Here is a 16,323-nt window from a genome sequence, read left to right on the forward strand (position 1 = left end):
GGGCTAACCTGTTTTTTCTTAACCCAGAAATAAAATACAAAGGAAAAAGAAAAGAAAATTGTTTAATTAGCAGCGCCCAGCAAAGCCGAAGAGTTCTCCGTGCCTGTCAGCTTGTAAAATCTAAACCCCCTTTACCATACCCCCATCAAAATCCCCCACACACTCTATCCATCTCTCAAACACTCTTGAGATTATTATAGCTTCGAAAATGGTAGGAGCATCAGCTATTTCTGCCACTGCTGCCAGCTTCTCTATCTTTCCCCGCACCAAATCCCCTTCTCTTTCTTTATTCTCTCACAGGTAACATCTTGAAGTATACAACTGTGTTCTTTGCTAATTTTCTATCCGATTTTTCCTAGTGCATAATTGTATCATTTCTTTGGTTAATTGCAGAAAAAACTCGGTGGTTTCTGCCTTGCCTAGACCCTATAATGATTCTTCAACTAGTAGGGAGTTTTACATGATTTTTTTTATTTACCCAGTTCGTTTTTTAGCTTGATTATTGTTAAAGCATGCTTAAGTTGAGTTCAATGTCCTTAATTTTGAATGTTATGACTGAACCAGTTCTTTTTTTTAGCTAAATTGTTGTTAAAAATATGCTTAAATTGAATTCAATGCCCATAATTTGATTATGTTTTTTCTCAGACCTGATTTCTTTTTTTATAAATGTGTAACTCTGTCATGTAGGATTATCCCTAAGGATCGACGAGAAGGGTTTTCGTGATGCTAAGCAAAGGTTTCTTGCTTTTGTCCCCTTTGACTTTAAAGGGCTTTACATACTCTATATATATATATATATAAAGTTTTGAATATTTAATTAGACTGTATCAAATGATTAACTAGTTGTTTCGGTAGTTACACATTTCTTCTAGCTGATACATATTTGTCAAGTAATGATTTTATCACACAGTTATGTCACAGTTGAAGCAAAGGGGGGAAATCCGCCCATTATGCCAGCAGTGATGACTCCAGGAGGACCTTTGGATTTGTCATCTGTGTTATTTAGGAATCGCATAATTTTCATTGGGCAGCCAATAAATTCACAGGTGGCTCAACGTGTTATATCACAACTCGTGACTCTAGCAACTGTTGATGAGAAAACAGATATTCTGGTGTGGCCATTTTGTTAGTTTATTAGTTTATTAGTTTTGTACTTAACTGTTGTCATCAGTTTATAGAGCTTGGAAGTAAATGGTTTAGCCAAATTTTATGTGCTTGTGACCTTTTATTGCATTTGCAGTTGTATCTGAATTGTCCTGGTGGAAGCACTTACTCTGTTCTGGCAATTTATGATTGCATGTCTTGGGTAATTTTTTTTCACTAATATTTTCTTTTTTCATCCAAGCATAACTTTTAGCACATTGGCAACCTCATCATGGGATTCTGATCTTACAACCTTCTAAATGGTAGTAATAACAGAAATGAACTTTAAAGACCAAATGAAAATTTGTTTTTGGCCCTTGCTGTTAGAGAAGTGATTATAAGATCAATGAAGTGAAGGCATACTTATAAAGTTGGTTTAATAAATCATTATTTGAGCGTTGAGGTAAGTGTTATCTAGTCGTAAACAATTAATATGATCTTCTGTCTAAAAAAATGATAACCGCCCCAGAAAAAATATATGCATTACATTTTGTTACATCCATCTATCTTTTCTTTTTTCTCTGATTTCTTCTTCTATATGATGCAATCTTTGATGACTCTTAATGCTCTCAGATAAAGCCTAAAGTTGGCACTGTATGTTTTGGAGTGGCTGCAAGCCAAGGAGCGCTTCTTCTTGCTGGAGGAGAGAAGGGAATGCGGTATGCAATGCCTAATGCACGTATTATGATTCATCAACCGCAGGGTGGTTGTGGGGTGAGAATCAATTTCCAAATTTCTTTAATGCTTTTGAGAGTATGCAAGAGTTCCTTCTTTTGCTGCTAGCTGAAATGGAAAAGGATTTTTGTTTGGACATACATCATATAATTTCACATCAAAAGCTAGCTAGTACTGTTTAATCATATGTGATCTCCAGATTGTTTCTTAAATTAAAAGCTGCATCTTTTTTATTATTACTGAAGTTTCTATTATCGTGTTTAACTTGCTCTTCTGTCATAGCATACTGGTGCATGTGAGTGCAAAATTCAAAATGCAAAAACTGTAATAATACAAGTCCACTACATTGCAACAGTTCCAAAATATTGGGTGTTTGGAATAGTAATGAATATATATGTTGTAATCATTGATGCATTTTGCAATATTTGCTTCTAGGGTCATGTGGAGGATGTGAGACGCCAAGTAAATGAAGCAGTTCAAGCTCGTCATGTGAGTATTCCCACTTAGCTTCATTCATATGCTGATTGACCAGGAAGATGAAACCCAATTAATGGCTGAATACCTGTTAGCTTGGTTGATATCACAATTGGAAACCCAAGAGTTTCCTAGTTCAAGATTTGAGTGTGGCAGGGCCATATTCTCAAAACTGAAGTTCACACTCGAGAAGTTGGCAGACTTGTTTTGCAAGCACCATAGTAGTGGGGCGGGTTTTTTTCTTTTTTGGGCCCAGGGATGGGACTATTTATCTGTTCCTGTGGTACTTATCTATAACAAATGTTCAAGGTAAAAAGATATTCAATGTTTACTGAAGTTCTAGAGCCCTGGGATTATTGGCTCTTGTTGTTTGAGTTCCTGTAAAGCCTTCAGCACTTTGCTAGTTTTTGGAACTTTTAAATGGAAGATTGCTCTAATTAACATAAAATGCAGTCTTATTTCGCTTGTAATTCTGGTGCAGAAAATTGACCAAATGTATGCTGCATTCACTGGTCAACCCCTTGAGAAAGTTCAGCAATACACCGAGAGAGATCGTTTCTTATCCACTTCAGAGGTATGCAGCGCAACTTGTTTTTCTTTTCCTTTTTAGATAGACATCAGTGCTTGGAGAGAACCTGCTCAAACACTTGCATGCGTGTGGATGTTTATACATATATGTCTGCACTCTCGCATTATTGGAGACAAGAAAATGTCCTAATAAAAATCTTATATATGAGATAACATTAAATTTTATTCTCTTTCATGTTTCTGTACCACCTGCATCACTCCTGTAACTTCATTATGCGTTTGATTGGATCGCTTAATTCATGGTGATGGTTGCATTTATAGCATTTACTTGCACACATGTCATCTTTTAGCAGTTTAAGACCCGCTTCCAACTAATTTTTTTGTCTGAGCTTTTCACTCTACTAATTATCTTTATGCATTTTGACAACCACATTAATCACCATGTTGCTTTTTGCTGCCCTTTGTTGCAGGCTATGGAGTTTGGGCTCATCGATGGCATCCTGGAAACAGAATATTAAACTAGGATTTTACTATTCACCGTCTTTGAATGCAGTGGGAAGTTGGATATAATTTTGATGTGATTGAGTTGCCGACCACTTTTCATTAGTTGTGATCCTACGTTACCAAGTGGTATTTTCAATTTCAATGCCAATTATTCCCACTATTTGATTTTACAAACTCGATTTCAGGTTCTGTGCACGATTAAGCATATCAACATTCACTTGGTGATTGTTCCAAGAGGTCTATTTTTTCTAACCGCGCAGTTCTTCAGCCACTTGAAAAGATAAATCCCGGATTTCCCTGCTCACTATGCATGTATTTCAGTGCCCAAACCTAATGACTCGGTTGGCCTCTCGATTATGTTCATGAGATTTTTAAAAAAAATAGCTAGTTTCGTTAATTACTATTATTAAAAGAAACTAAAAATGATAGTGGTTTTACTATGACCATTTTACCATTGCTTTAGACTTATTGTAATGTGGTTTGGAATGGTAAAATTATTATTTTGCACTTTTCAACAATGCACAATTGGCTTCAGTGGTGGTAATGGTATGGTTGTTTTTTTTTTATAACATTGTAAAATGACAACTATATCATTTAGTGCAAAAAAATAATGCAATGGGCGGGTAGGGGGTTCTTTTTCATTTTAAAAGCACCGTAAAATAATTACATTCCCCTTGAATTCAAGTTAAAGAGTGAATTCAAGTTAAAGAGTCAAGGGGTTTTTCTATTTTGGTTCTTTTTCGTATAATTTTTTTTTTATTATTATTAAATAAAATCAAAGAAAATTTATTATTTTAACATATATAAAATGTTATTTAATATTGAAAAGTGGGTTGTGCATGCAAATCACTTAAATATGTGCTATTTTGTATATTATTTGGAAATATAGTTATAGTTATTTTTTAAATAATTTTTTGTGTTGAAATACATGTTAATAATTTTTAAAAAAAATATATTTTTAATATCAGCACATTAAAATAATTTGAGAACACTAAAAACATGAATTTAAAAAAATAAAATAAAAATTAATTTTTTTTAAAAATACTTTTGAAATGCAGAAACAAATAAGTATGTGCGGTAACTCCATTATTAAATGGTATGTGTGGATAAAAGATAACTAGTTTTACACCAATGATCGTTATTTTACTTGATTTTGGTTTTTTTCCCTACATATTTTCAAAGTAGTTTTTTAATTATTTTTTTAGATTTGGATTTTTTATTACTATTTTTTATTTTAAATAATATATAAAGTTGTGATTTCATATTGGTCCCTATTCTTTTAAATGTAATTTTTTTAATCATTTTCTTAATTGAAATGTATTTTTATTTGCATCCTATATCATTCTTTTAATTGAATTATTTTTTTAATTGATTCCCTCAATGTTTTATTATATTTTATGTTAAATTTAATCTTTATTCTTTTAATTATTATTTATTTTATTTTTAATCCTTTTTTTATTAGAACCTTCTTTTTTAATTTTATCCTTTATTTTATTAATCAAAATTTTGTTAATTTAAAATTTAATTTCATGGTCCATTTCAAGTTTGTTTTCTATAATATTATCATAATTTCAACCTCAAAACCCACATCACAAGTTTGAAAAATTAATCTTACTAATTTAAATATTTTTTAAAATTCTTTTAACAATTAATTTTTTTCAATTCCATTCCTTTATAAGATTATTCTAATATTATATACAAGTCAAGAATTTCATAAGTTAACCAAAGTTAACTTATTTAAAAAAAAAAATCAATTTATAAATCCAACAAAATCAATAACCTGACTCTCAAACTCCTCTTACTTTTTGAAAAAATATTGTCATTGTTTAAGCTCCATTTTTTTTAAGTTAAAAAAATGATCCGGCTCCCGGACAGCAGCACCAGCCACCAATCTCGTAATACATGTACAGCCCGTTGGTCGTGACATCTTAATCCTCTGCTTTGGTTTGAATCAGCATGAACAAGAGTAATGTCACAGCTCAACAAAAGAGGGATAGCTAACTGCGGTTGATTTAGGTTGTGGTTGACTTACAAGGAGAAGGAGGAAAAATGGAGACAGAGAGATGCCTCGTTGAACTAATATAATTAGTCAAATTGAACACGGATTACATATGAGAGAGTGTACAAACTAGTCTGCATTGACAGAGGCATTACAACAATCTCTCGAAGTAGCAGGTTCATGTTCCTGTTCAAGAATGAAAACAGACAAATTTAAACCAACTTCTTTGAAATTCGATTACTATTATACTCAGTACACGTTCCACAATTCCCAAATCATTTGCAGGAAATCATCAAGACTGGTTTTGGTGGAAATTCCTAATATTTGCTGCCCATTTTAGCTAGAATATCATTAATTCACCTTCTTGTTTTCTTTAGTGGATCACTAGGCCACACATTTTTTCCAGAATAAATTGCAACACTGGAAAGAGGATCTTACCGTAGTTTTGCCGCACTGTGGTGAACTTGTAAATGGCCTTCACCAGGGAACCGTATCTCACGGACTTCAAGGGTCCCATATGTCTGCAACACAATAGGCCACAACTTAATCCATGAAAAGCAAACCTCAGCAGGACACGGATTATGTGGTGCAAGTAATTGATAAAAATCTGAATACAGGTTGAGAAAAGAAGGTCCACTGCTGCTTCCATATTCCCCACAGTGATACAAAGATGAACAAAAATACAAAATGAATGATCCAACCTACAATTTTCAAATTAAACTATCTTAATTGCCTCATCGAGACAGAAAACTTACACTATCTCGGTATATCGAATTCTCCAAGCTGGGAAACCTAGATGGCATCTTGCAGGTCCATAAACTAATAGCAGATCAGGTTCTGGCCCTCCACAACCTCATAATTCAAGAACATTACCAGTCAATATGCATAAGATTGATGTCTGAAAGGAAATCAATTCCTTCAACCATTCAGCAGATTGAGAAATAGAACAAACCTACAGCTCTCAGTGCCTCAGTCATGTTAGCTTCTGTGAATATCTGTTCTTTCTGTTCTGCACCAGAATTAGCCAGCTTCAAGTACTTCATGAAAAGTACATTGCCACCCTTGGCCACTGCTTCCTTTCCATCTGAGATTGAAGCAAATTCCAGAGTCATGTGTTTCTGGTCCAGTAACGAATCTCTTTCATCAGCTTCCTGCAAAAAGTGGACAGAAAACTTGAGTAAGAAATCTAACTTTGCCACTGACATTCCACAGTAATTTGCAAATAATTCAAATGAAGCAATAATAGCAATTAAGACATGAGATATAACTATACGAAGTTTTCAACCAGAATTCATTGTACAAAATTTATCCAGGCCATCCTTATTCAAGCAATCCTATTGCGATTCATATGAATCTTTCACTGAATCAAATGTCAGTTTAACGAGTTTTCAAAGAATGCTCACTGGCGGCCAGATCATAATTGAGTACCAGTCAAACAGGCGCTAACTGCAATCTGAATGGCAGCAAAGTGAAAAACAAAGGTGCCATCACCATACAGAAAGAAGATGCTACCTCAAATAATGTTGCATTTTTCAACTTCGCTAAGATGGATTCCTTCGATTTCTTGAGCACTCCTAGAAAAAAAAATGAACATTCAAAATCAAAATATTTTAAAAACCCGAAGAGTTTCGTGTTCCTTACAGGCAATTATACGGGGAAAATACTCAATTACTCAGTTTCACGAGGCATCGAGCATCCTTACCTTCTGTATCATAGAGGCATAAATGTTTGACACCAATAACTTGTAGCCATTGCAAAAGCTGAATGACTTTCGAAATTCGGCAAGCATCATCGCTCTCTATCACAATCGCAAGATACCGGAGCTTGCCAGCATCAATAGATCTGTAACGCTTCAGCAGTCCACTAGAGATCAAATAGCTCTCGATCACATTAGCTACACCAACTCCAAGATACCAAAGTCTCACAAGAAGATGTACAGAATGCCAAACTAGCCGAAGCCAGAAATTTCCAATCTGCACAAAACCTTAAAATCCAGAGTGACTCTCATGAATCACAAACAGCCATATATTTCAGAGGCAAAAACAATTAAGAAAAGGTTCCCAGGAATTCAGTGGTAGCTAATGAAACTTGCCTGATTAGTCCCAGATTTAACTCTCTGCACTTCATCTTTGAAGTCCATTATCTACTAAACCAAAAAAGAATATCACAACCCATTAATTTTAAATGTACCAATACACATGCATGTAAATAAAAAGATATGTAGAAAGCAAAACCCAGATAAAGAATTTACCTACAAGACTGAAGCTTGAAAGCAAAACAGCCTTTTGTGATTTGAAAGGCGAACCAAAAAGGGTAATTTCGTAGAAAAAGTTGCTTAGTGAGAGTCAGTTCCCTGTTCTGCCCGGAATGGGAGACGACAGGTAGTTAACCTTTATGTTCAAGACAATGTGTCGTTATGGGGATATTTTTATATTGTTTTGCAAGAGTTTATGGATCAAACGGACGCTAACGAACGGACTTCTAGGGTCCCGTCTCCTTGACGAGGAAGGCTAAAAAATATTTGATTTTAATTTTTGAAAAATCAGAATTGCGTGCAAGTGCAAGCCCAATCATGGTATTTAAAAAAAAGATTTATTTTAATTTCAAATGATTGATACAGTGGACTATTAATTTTTTATTTTATGATTTCAAATCTTGATTCCAATATTTATGAAATTTATTTAAATACATAGTTAATGTGTATAAGTAATTGTCTGAGAAGAGGATTTAAGAATTTTATTTTGAATTTGACATGAAAGTTATCTTGAAAATGCTATTTATTATCAAATAAAAAAACTATTATTATTAAATTTGATTGCAATAGTCTTGTCATTAAGAACTTTCTTCACTCATTTAATTTCTCAAGTCTGGATTTTAATGTTATTATTTAAGATAAAATATTATTTTTAAATGCAGGAGTGGCCTTATTGTTGAATTGAGAGAATAGTAGTGGAAAATATATTCCTGATAATCAAAAAATCAAAAATTCTTGATTGTAGATTTTTCAAGAACTCACGCACAAATGAAAGCATTATAGGTTTATTTGTTTGTATGGTTGGAATTGTATTTAAAAAAAATTAATTATTTTTTGTGTTTTGATCATTTTGATACGTGAATATTAAAAATAAATTTTAAAAAATAAATAATATTATCTTAATATATTTTAAAATAAAAATTATTTTAGAAAATAATTGGTATTTTAATATCAAAAAATATTATAAATAATATCAAAAATTATTTTGAAAGCAAAATTAGATAATCCAATTAATGCATTGATGTTGAGAGAGGAAAAAAAATGTAGCCCACTGATTAATCAAAATAGTCATATTAACAGCAAAAAATAATTTATTCAAGGTGAGAAAATTTATTGTTTACTAAAACAATAAAATCACCATTTAACTTTTTTTTTTATTATTATTAACATGGATGTCGAGGTTAGCTTGTACATTACTCAGTTAATCTTATAAACTCTGAAGTTAACAATTATATAAGTATTCAGTGATCCTAAAAAAACTTAAACTCATGATCATTAAAAACATACCTAAAACATGACTAGTTAAACTATTTCTTAGCATTCACCATTTAACCTTTCTTAAAATATTCTTTGGATGATATAGCTTCTTTACATAATACATTGGTCATTATTAAATTCATCAAGGATAAGTTGATTTTTTTATATTTTAAAATTATAATCCACTAAGTTACCTTTGATAACATAGTTTTGATCAACTAATGTTTAAAATCTTTAAAGTATTTCCATTCTATTTTATTAATTATAATCAAGTTGGCTAAAAAATAATTTTGTATTTTTATAAATATTAAATATAATTAAAAAACCAAACTTCATGGCTCCTGCAAAGCACACACCAAAAAGTAGAAGATGTCGCGATGCATTAACTATGCAAGCGGTGTCTTATGGAAACCGAAAACGTTTGTTTGTCATGTCACTAGAATTGTCACAATGCCAGCGAGTGGCATTAGTGGCGGGATGATTTATTGTCAATAATTTTTTTTTATCTCCCCTTTTCCATCTCCTTCCCTCGAAATTCATGTTGGCTATTCAAAATTCCAAGGTTGTTGTCTTATTTATTGATTCCAACTTCATTCTGTATTCTTTTAATTTTTAATTATTGTTCTTGGTATTTTTATAAAATTTTGATTTATTTTCAATTTTATCTTTTAATCTCAATTCATGATATGTTGTTTTTGTTTTCTAATTTGATCCTTATTTTTAGATTTTTTTGTTAAATTAATTTTTCTTTTCAACTTCACTATTCATTAAAAAATTATTAGTTATCTTCTAATTTATTTTTTATTTTAATTTTGATCCTCATTTTTTTAATTGCTATTTTTTGTTTTGAATCCTTTTGTATAATTAATCTTTTTATCCAATTTTATTCTTCAATATTTGATTGGTTGGGAATTAGACTTTGTAATTTTTTTAAATATGTTGCTTTTAGTTTAATGACTTGACTCAAAGGATTTGAAAAGTTAATGTTGGTTAACATCATTTATTTTAACTTATTTTCTTTTTCAATCTCATCATTTGAGAATTTATTTTTTTTAAAAAAACTATTTATGTTCTTTGTTTTTTTCCCTACCAAGTGATCTCAATCTCATGACATGAGTTTCGAGTTTAGCAAGTTAATTAGAGTTAGTTTAATCCTTTTTATTGAGTTGCTTTTTTAAAAAGAGATTTTAATCTTTTTTAAGTCTCATCCTTCAAAATTTGATTTCTTTAGAATTAATCTTTATCATTTTTCCCTTTTAGATTTTATTGAATTATCTCATTAGCATGATCCAAATCATAAGATCTCTTCGTCTTACCTTATTTTGATTGTTTTTCTAGATCCTTTTTACTTGTTGATTTTTTTTTGGTTATATCATTTTACAACTAATTTTTCATGAATTAGACTTTGTGATTATTTTTTCATTTACTTTTTATCAAATTATCCTATTTTTATAGCTCAAATTATAAATTTATCATTTTAACTCAGTTAGACTCAAATTATTGATTTTACTTTCTTTTTTAAAACACAACCATATTATTTTTTATTCGAAAATATAATAACTCATTCTCATGGCATAGTATAGAGATATGGATACGGTCACCCACTAATTAATACAAGCATGGACTAAAGAGTCTACTCATAAGAAAAAGAAAAGTAAGAAAGGGTAAAGGCTATTGACATCATCAAGTCACTTGCAAGAACCTCTAAACACACCATGAGAAAAATTTGTAACTCATAGTTAAAACCAACTCATTGACTCCCGCTATGCCGCGAGTCGTAATCAAATATTTTTTAATATAAAAATAAATATTTAGGAATTAGTAATGTGTCTTCTAGAAAATAGATTTTAATCATGAATGCAATGATATCTCAATCTAATACTAAGATAGAAAAATATTTAATCCATTTAGGTTAACTTGGATTGACATGTAAAATTTATAAGAATAATCTTGAAATAAATTTAGAAACTTAATCTTAAATTAACTTAATGTTAAAGAACTAAATCGGTGAAAAACAACATTTAATTAAAAAAATGTAGTGAACTCAAGTCAATTAAACAAACTTACGATAAAAGTTATACACGCCATCAAATTCAATAAATTTTTATCCTAGAGATTATTTTAAATTTAATTATATAGCAATAAATTGCATTATAGTTCTTTTTTGTATGAAATGACTTTGTATAAAGCAAAAAAAAAAAAATCCATAAAAAGCATGTAAACCCGAGATAGCAAAAATAGATCTTTGACAACAAAAAGTAAAATTACATTCTTTTAGGTTTGAGTTTAATAAAAAAAAATAGATTAGTGATAATAGGATGACAATTTAATCTAAACTTGAAGTATATCGACCCAACCCAAATGAATTGATATTTTTTGGACTTGATAGATAATAGATAGATTATGAATATTGTCAAATCCGACCCAAAACCTACTTGAACCTAACCCAAAACATATATTTATATTATATAAATATATTTGTAAAATATTTATAATATATACATATCTTAATATTAACATAAAACACACATATATAAATAATATTTATCATTTTATTATTTAATATAAATATATATACTTCAAATATATATATATATATATATATATATATATATATATTAGTAACTATCTTATTTTTTTATTGATTAATAAATATTACTATATAATGGATACATGAAATTTAATGGATGGTTTATAGATATCTAGATTTCTTATTTGAAACATAATAAATAGTGTATAAATATCAAAAAAATCTTACCAGTGGGTAAAATTGTATTCTTTTATAGACATAAAAAGCTTTAAACCACAAAAAAAGAACAATAAATAATATATCACATACCATGGATTAATTCATTAAACCTACTATTCAAATAATAAACTTAATTGGATTCAATTATTTGTTTTATCAATTTTTTTAAAACTAATAGAAAAAAAAACCTAGCTATATGGACCTGAAAATTAAAAAAAAAATCAGCCTAAGCACGTATGGACTTATTTTATTAATTTATTAAAAGTGTGAAGGACCTATTGTTCACCCATTTCTTTTTTCTTGAAAAAAATAGCAAACGAAATATCATTTATTATGACTCTTGTTGTCAAAAAATAAGGGTTCCTTTTTTATTTAATTTAAAGTCTATGTTCAACTTATTTTTAACATAGAACATCCTTAACACTTTGATAAATCTATCCATAATCAAAAAAAAAAAAACCTCAAAATAGCTCAAAAAACCAAAATCGACCCAAAACCAAAATAGTTATCGCAGTCAAATCCACCTCCTCAGGTCAAAAGCAAGAAAAAAAACACCTAAATCTAACTCCCCTGTAAACTATTTTCTTGGCCACAAACATCATCAATGATGAATTTTTCTCTCAACACCTAGATGAATCCAATAAATCTCTCGTCTATCACAAAAAAGAACTAAAAAATAAGGAAAATCAAGTATTGTACTAAAATTAAATTTAAAGAACTAAAGAGACCAATTATCTAATAGATTAAAAAAGGGGGCTAAACAAAACTTTTCAAATAAAATTCAAAAACACCATTTATTTTACCTAGTATTTAAATTTTAGTCCTTTATCTTTTAATGCAATTATTTCTTTGAAAAACAAATGCAATGGGATGCTAATTTAAGCTTAAAAAAACCTCTATTGTGCAATAATAATAATAATAATAATAATATATGTTTAAAAATCAAATTGATTCTTTTTTACAATTAACTATTCTAATCTATTGTGATTTATTACGACATCTGAGAGGATAAATAGGGTGAAGCGGCCACACTCTGGTTAGAATGTTAATTAATGAACTGACGCTCCGCATACGTTGAGACGTTTAAAAAGAATTTGGGAAAGAACAAAGGTGCCGCTGACATGTACATGTTATGATTGAACAAGGTGACAAATCGAAAACGAACAAGAGTGCCTATCATTCACAAAAGGCTCAATAATCATGTTTGATTACTTAAACTAATTCTAGAAAATTCCATGTCAAAATTCTTTGCTACGCAGAGAATTACAGATTGCCTACAACCATGAACGTATGATGACCGGTTTCTCCACCAGACCCCCTAGTTAAGCACATCCTTCACAGTTCACTACGCAATCATCAGCACCCTTAATGGAAGCAGGCAAAAAATAGTACCTACATGTTAAGCTAGAAGCTTTAATAGTTCATGAGTAAACATCGCAGCTCCAGCTTCGCTTCACTCAACCAAAACCACTCTTTCCCTGAACTTCACAACAAGAAAAGAACCGAAAAAACAAACAAACACACTATAAAAACAACCTTAACAGCCAGAGAAAAGAAAAACAAGAAAACTTGATCTTTCCCTTCCCCTCCAGTTACTGCCTTCCTTCAAATCAAACATCACATAGCAGCTCAATCAGCTCCCAACCCTTTATTTGTGTGGCCTAGATCAATGAGATTGGTCAAATTCATGCTATTATGAAATCACCCGTGTTAGAAATTGCAGCTCATAAACTCCAGTCACACATATCTAAGAAACTAGGTTCAGAACAATGGAATTCAACTTAGGAGATAGCTGCATACATTCACTAGAAGAAAAATCTTGTAAGAACACATCCTTTGATAAGGTAAAGAACTAATATCCTCCACGCCACTGACAGTTACTAACTTGCTATGTACCCTGACAAAGTATTAGCAATGTCCTAATAATCATGCTCTGTAATCAAGCAAGCTCAAAACATCAATAAAACCAATTCAAAGAGTTCACATTATTGCAGACAAACATACCTATTGAGCTGCATCCTCAGAAAACCTAGCATCAAAAGGAGCAGAAGGGTGAGCATGCCCGGCCGCACCACCTGCAGAACCCGAACCATGCTGCAACTCAATAACAAGCCATCTGACAGCCTTACTCATCAGCTCCAACCGAACAGCACTAATGGGCGGAAGCCCTGTCATTCCACCCTGCCCAGACCTCCCACTCACGGACCCAGTAGCCTCATCCACCAAACACTCCGATCCTACCCTTTGCTTCACGGACTCCACAAACTCCTCCGCTTGATCACATGAAACTCTAAATAACTCCCATTTCTGCTTGAAATTCTCCAGCGCAACATCCGTTGCCGCTGTTTTCTGCCCGCCGGATAACTCCTTGGCTTCCAATACATTAGCTGCAGCACCGACGAAATCTTGGTATGCGTTGTTTAACGAATCTACGATACTGTCCATCGCCAAAATCTCACGATTTCTCAATTGAATTCTAAAATGAAAAAAAAATCAAAATATTATAGTTTTTAATTTGAATCATGAAGTTATGAATTTGAAAATAATGGTATAATATAGTGTAATTCCGATTTCTAGGTCTAAACATGCAATCAAAGCATGAAATTCTATAATTAGTAAATAATGATCAATTAGCTAGATAATCAAGAGCTTAAAAGCCAACGAAGAAGAGTCCGAGGGTTACCTTAACGGTCGCCGGGATTTGATTGCGGATCGATCGGTCTATTTCTTGCTGTTTCTAGGCCTAAGCTCCCTCTCCTTCTGCCTTTGTCTGTGTTGGATATATCTGGGCTGCTGCGATCCTTTGAATCAAATTGGGTTGGGTTGGATTAGGATCGGGCTTTATGAGGCAGAGAAACTTCTGAGATGGCCCATTACATTACTTCCTTTAGCTGCGGTGAAGTGCTCCCTAAATTTGGTTACAGGTATAAATAATGGAATTTAAATCTTCCAGGATTTTCAATGACTGAGTCAAACTTGTGGGAAAAATCTGTTTTTACGTGTTTGGCGGCGGTGGGGATTTTTTTCAATTTTCTAATTTAATATAAATAAGTTTATAGCACGATCTTGTTTCATGCAATGTATCGTATATTACTTGAAATTTCAAATAAAACTAATTATAAAATATAGTTTGTTATATGTATATATTAATTTTTGAAACGAAATTGATTTGATTGATTACTGTGAAACATGCAGCAAATGCTAAAACAGTCATTAAACATTTGTGTGAGCACTAGCACTATTCCATGATGCAACGACTTTCTTTTTTCTTTTTAATATAGTAAAAATATAGTAAAGGGCATTTAGAAGAGTGGTGTTGATTATTAAAATGTATTAAAATAATCTTTTTTATTTTTTTTAAAAATATTTTTGATATTAAAATGATAAAGAAAAAGATAATTTTTTTAATGAAATACTGTTAAGAACATGTTAAAAAAATTTAATATCGATTAATGATAAAAAAAAAAGATAATTTTTTTAATGAAATACTTTTTAGAACATGTTAAAAAAATTTAATATCGATTTTGTTGATAACAATGCAGTTTGCATTCAAGAAATATTACGCGTCGTTTTCTCAGTTTTCTGTATCTTGCAGGGGTATGGGACTGTCCCGACAATGCAGTTTCCATTCAAGAAATATTACGCGTCCTATGCTGTATCTTGCAGGGGTATGGGACTGTCCCACTGCAACTCTTTGTCCTTGCAATAAACTACAACGGGGCTTTTATTTAATTTTACCTTTGTTTTCAAGCTACTTTTTTATTTCTTTTTTCCTCCCCCCTTTTTCTCCAATTTATCTTAAGAGGGGGAGAGGGAGAGACTTCAAATTTCAAAATACATGTGCCGTACTTGTTTACGGGATTGTTTGAAAATATAACTGTTAGGGTTTAAAATATTTTTTATTTAGGAATATATTAAAATATTAAAAAAAACAAATTAAAAAAATTTAAAAATATAAAAAAATTAATTTTTTTAAAAAAAATTAATTTAAAAAACATTATGTTCCAAACACACTCTAATTAAGATTACTTTCTAATTAAAATTGTAGTATCTTTCTTCTCTCAAGAGATCTTATTCAAGTATTTCCTTTATAATAATAATAATAAAAAAATTACATTACAGAATTAAAACAAGACAATGTTATTGTTAAATCTGTTTTCACTATTCATAAAAGCCGCCTAACTAAAACGAACAAAAACTCCTAATTATTAGCATTCAAAAGGTAAATTTAAGTTTTTGAATACACAAGATGCCCTTCAATTCCTCATGGTGGTTGGTGTAATATATTTTATGTATAACTGGTTGTTGTTGTTGTTATTATTTTTTTTATACACAAAAATAAGTGTTTATAATAATAAACAAGATGAATATTAAATTAATATAATCATAAATTATATGATATAATGGTTATTGTTAAATCTGTTTTCACCCTTCATGAAAGCCACTTTTTATAAAAGCCGCGCCCTGCTTCTTGATTTTGATTGCATGAAAAAATTTTAAATATCAAACCATAATTAAAATGGATAAAAAATCCTAATTGTTAAAATTTAAAAAGTAAATCTAAGTTTTTGAATACATAGGACGATTTTTAATTTCTCACGATGGTTGGTGTAGTATATTTTATGTATAGCTTATTATTCTTATTATTGTTTTTTTTATACACAGAAATGAGTATTTATGGTAATAAATGAGATGAATGTTAAATATATATATATATATATATATATATATATAAAAGAC

At 30.7% G+C, this 16,323-nt stretch overlaps 3 protein-coding genes across 9 annotated transcripts in view; 1 reads left to right on the forward strand and 2 right to left on the reverse strand.

Annotated features, from left to right (window-relative positions):
• Window positions 1-3,498, forward strand: CLPP6 (CLP protease proteolytic subunit 6). Its single transcript, XM_011039247.1, has 9 exons — window positions 1-300; window positions 394-446; window positions 688-736; window positions 911-1,112; window positions 1,241-1,306; window positions 1,717-1,857; window positions 2,254-2,307; window positions 2,774-2,866; window positions 3,291-3,498. The coding sequence occupies exons 1-9, from the start codon at window positions 209-211 to the stop codon at window positions 3,336-3,338; spliced, it is 798 nt and encodes a 265-aa protein (XP_011037549.1). The 5' UTR covers window positions 1-208; the 3' UTR covers window positions 3,339-3,498.
• A 1,818-nt stretch (window positions 3,499-5,316) lies between these two features.
• LEW1 (Undecaprenyl pyrophosphate synthetase family protein) overlaps window positions 5,317-16,323 on the reverse strand; it is a 19,128-nt gene continuing 8,121 nt past the window's right edge. Inside the window, exons 2-9 of one of the 4 annotated variants that reach the window (XM_011039255.1) lie at window positions 7,579-7,657; window positions 7,416-7,469; window positions 7,026-7,296; window positions 6,836-6,897; window positions 6,276-6,474; window positions 6,079-6,175; window positions 5,762-5,844; window positions 5,317-5,509 (exon numbers count right to left, since the gene is read on the reverse strand). In XM_011039255.1, the coding sequence (XP_011037557.1) occupies window positions 5,502-5,509; window positions 5,762-5,844; window positions 6,079-6,175; window positions 6,276-6,474; window positions 6,836-6,897; window positions 7,026-7,296; window positions 7,416-7,463 (768 nt within the window). In that variant the 5' untranslated portion in view covers window positions 7,464-7,469; window positions 7,579-7,657 and the 3' untranslated portion in view covers window positions 5,317-5,501. Of the gene's footprint in view, window positions 5,510-5,761; window positions 5,845-6,078; window positions 6,176-6,275; window positions 6,475-6,835; window positions 6,898-7,025; window positions 7,297-7,415; window positions 7,470-7,574; window positions 7,735-16,323 lie in introns of those variants that run through there. The other 3 variants (XM_011039256.1, XM_011039254.1, XM_011039257.1) reach the window with 3 other exon arrangements.
• MED32 (mediator of RNA polymerase II transcription subunit-like protein) lies at window positions 12,695-14,543 on the reverse strand. 4 transcript variants are annotated; one of them, XM_011039253.1, is made up of 3 exons: window positions 14,267-14,543; window positions 13,588-14,059; window positions 12,695-13,061 (listed from the first exon to the last, which is right to left on the reverse strand). In XM_011039253.1, the coding sequence occupies exon 2, from the start codon at window positions 14,026-14,028 to the stop codon at window positions 13,588-13,590; it is 441 nt and encodes a 146-aa protein (XP_011037555.1). In that variant the 5' UTR covers window positions 14,029-14,059; window positions 14,267-14,543; the 3' UTR covers window positions 12,695-13,061. The 4 variants fall into 4 exon arrangements, with proteins under 4 accessions (XP_011037555.1, XP_011037553.1, XP_011037551.1 ...); XM_011039251.1 differs by having other exon boundaries at window positions 12,695-13,066; XM_011039249.1 differs by having other exon boundaries at window positions 12,734-13,244; window positions 14,267-14,542.

The sequence above is a fragment of the Populus euphratica genome, unplaced genomic scaffold, assembly GCF_000495115.2.
Source record: "Populus euphratica unplaced genomic scaffold, PopEup_1.0 scaffold91.1, whole genome shotgun sequence".
In the NCBI taxonomy this organism is placed as follows: domain Eukaryota; kingdom Viridiplantae; phylum Streptophyta; class Magnoliopsida; order Malpighiales; family Salicaceae; genus Populus; species Populus euphratica.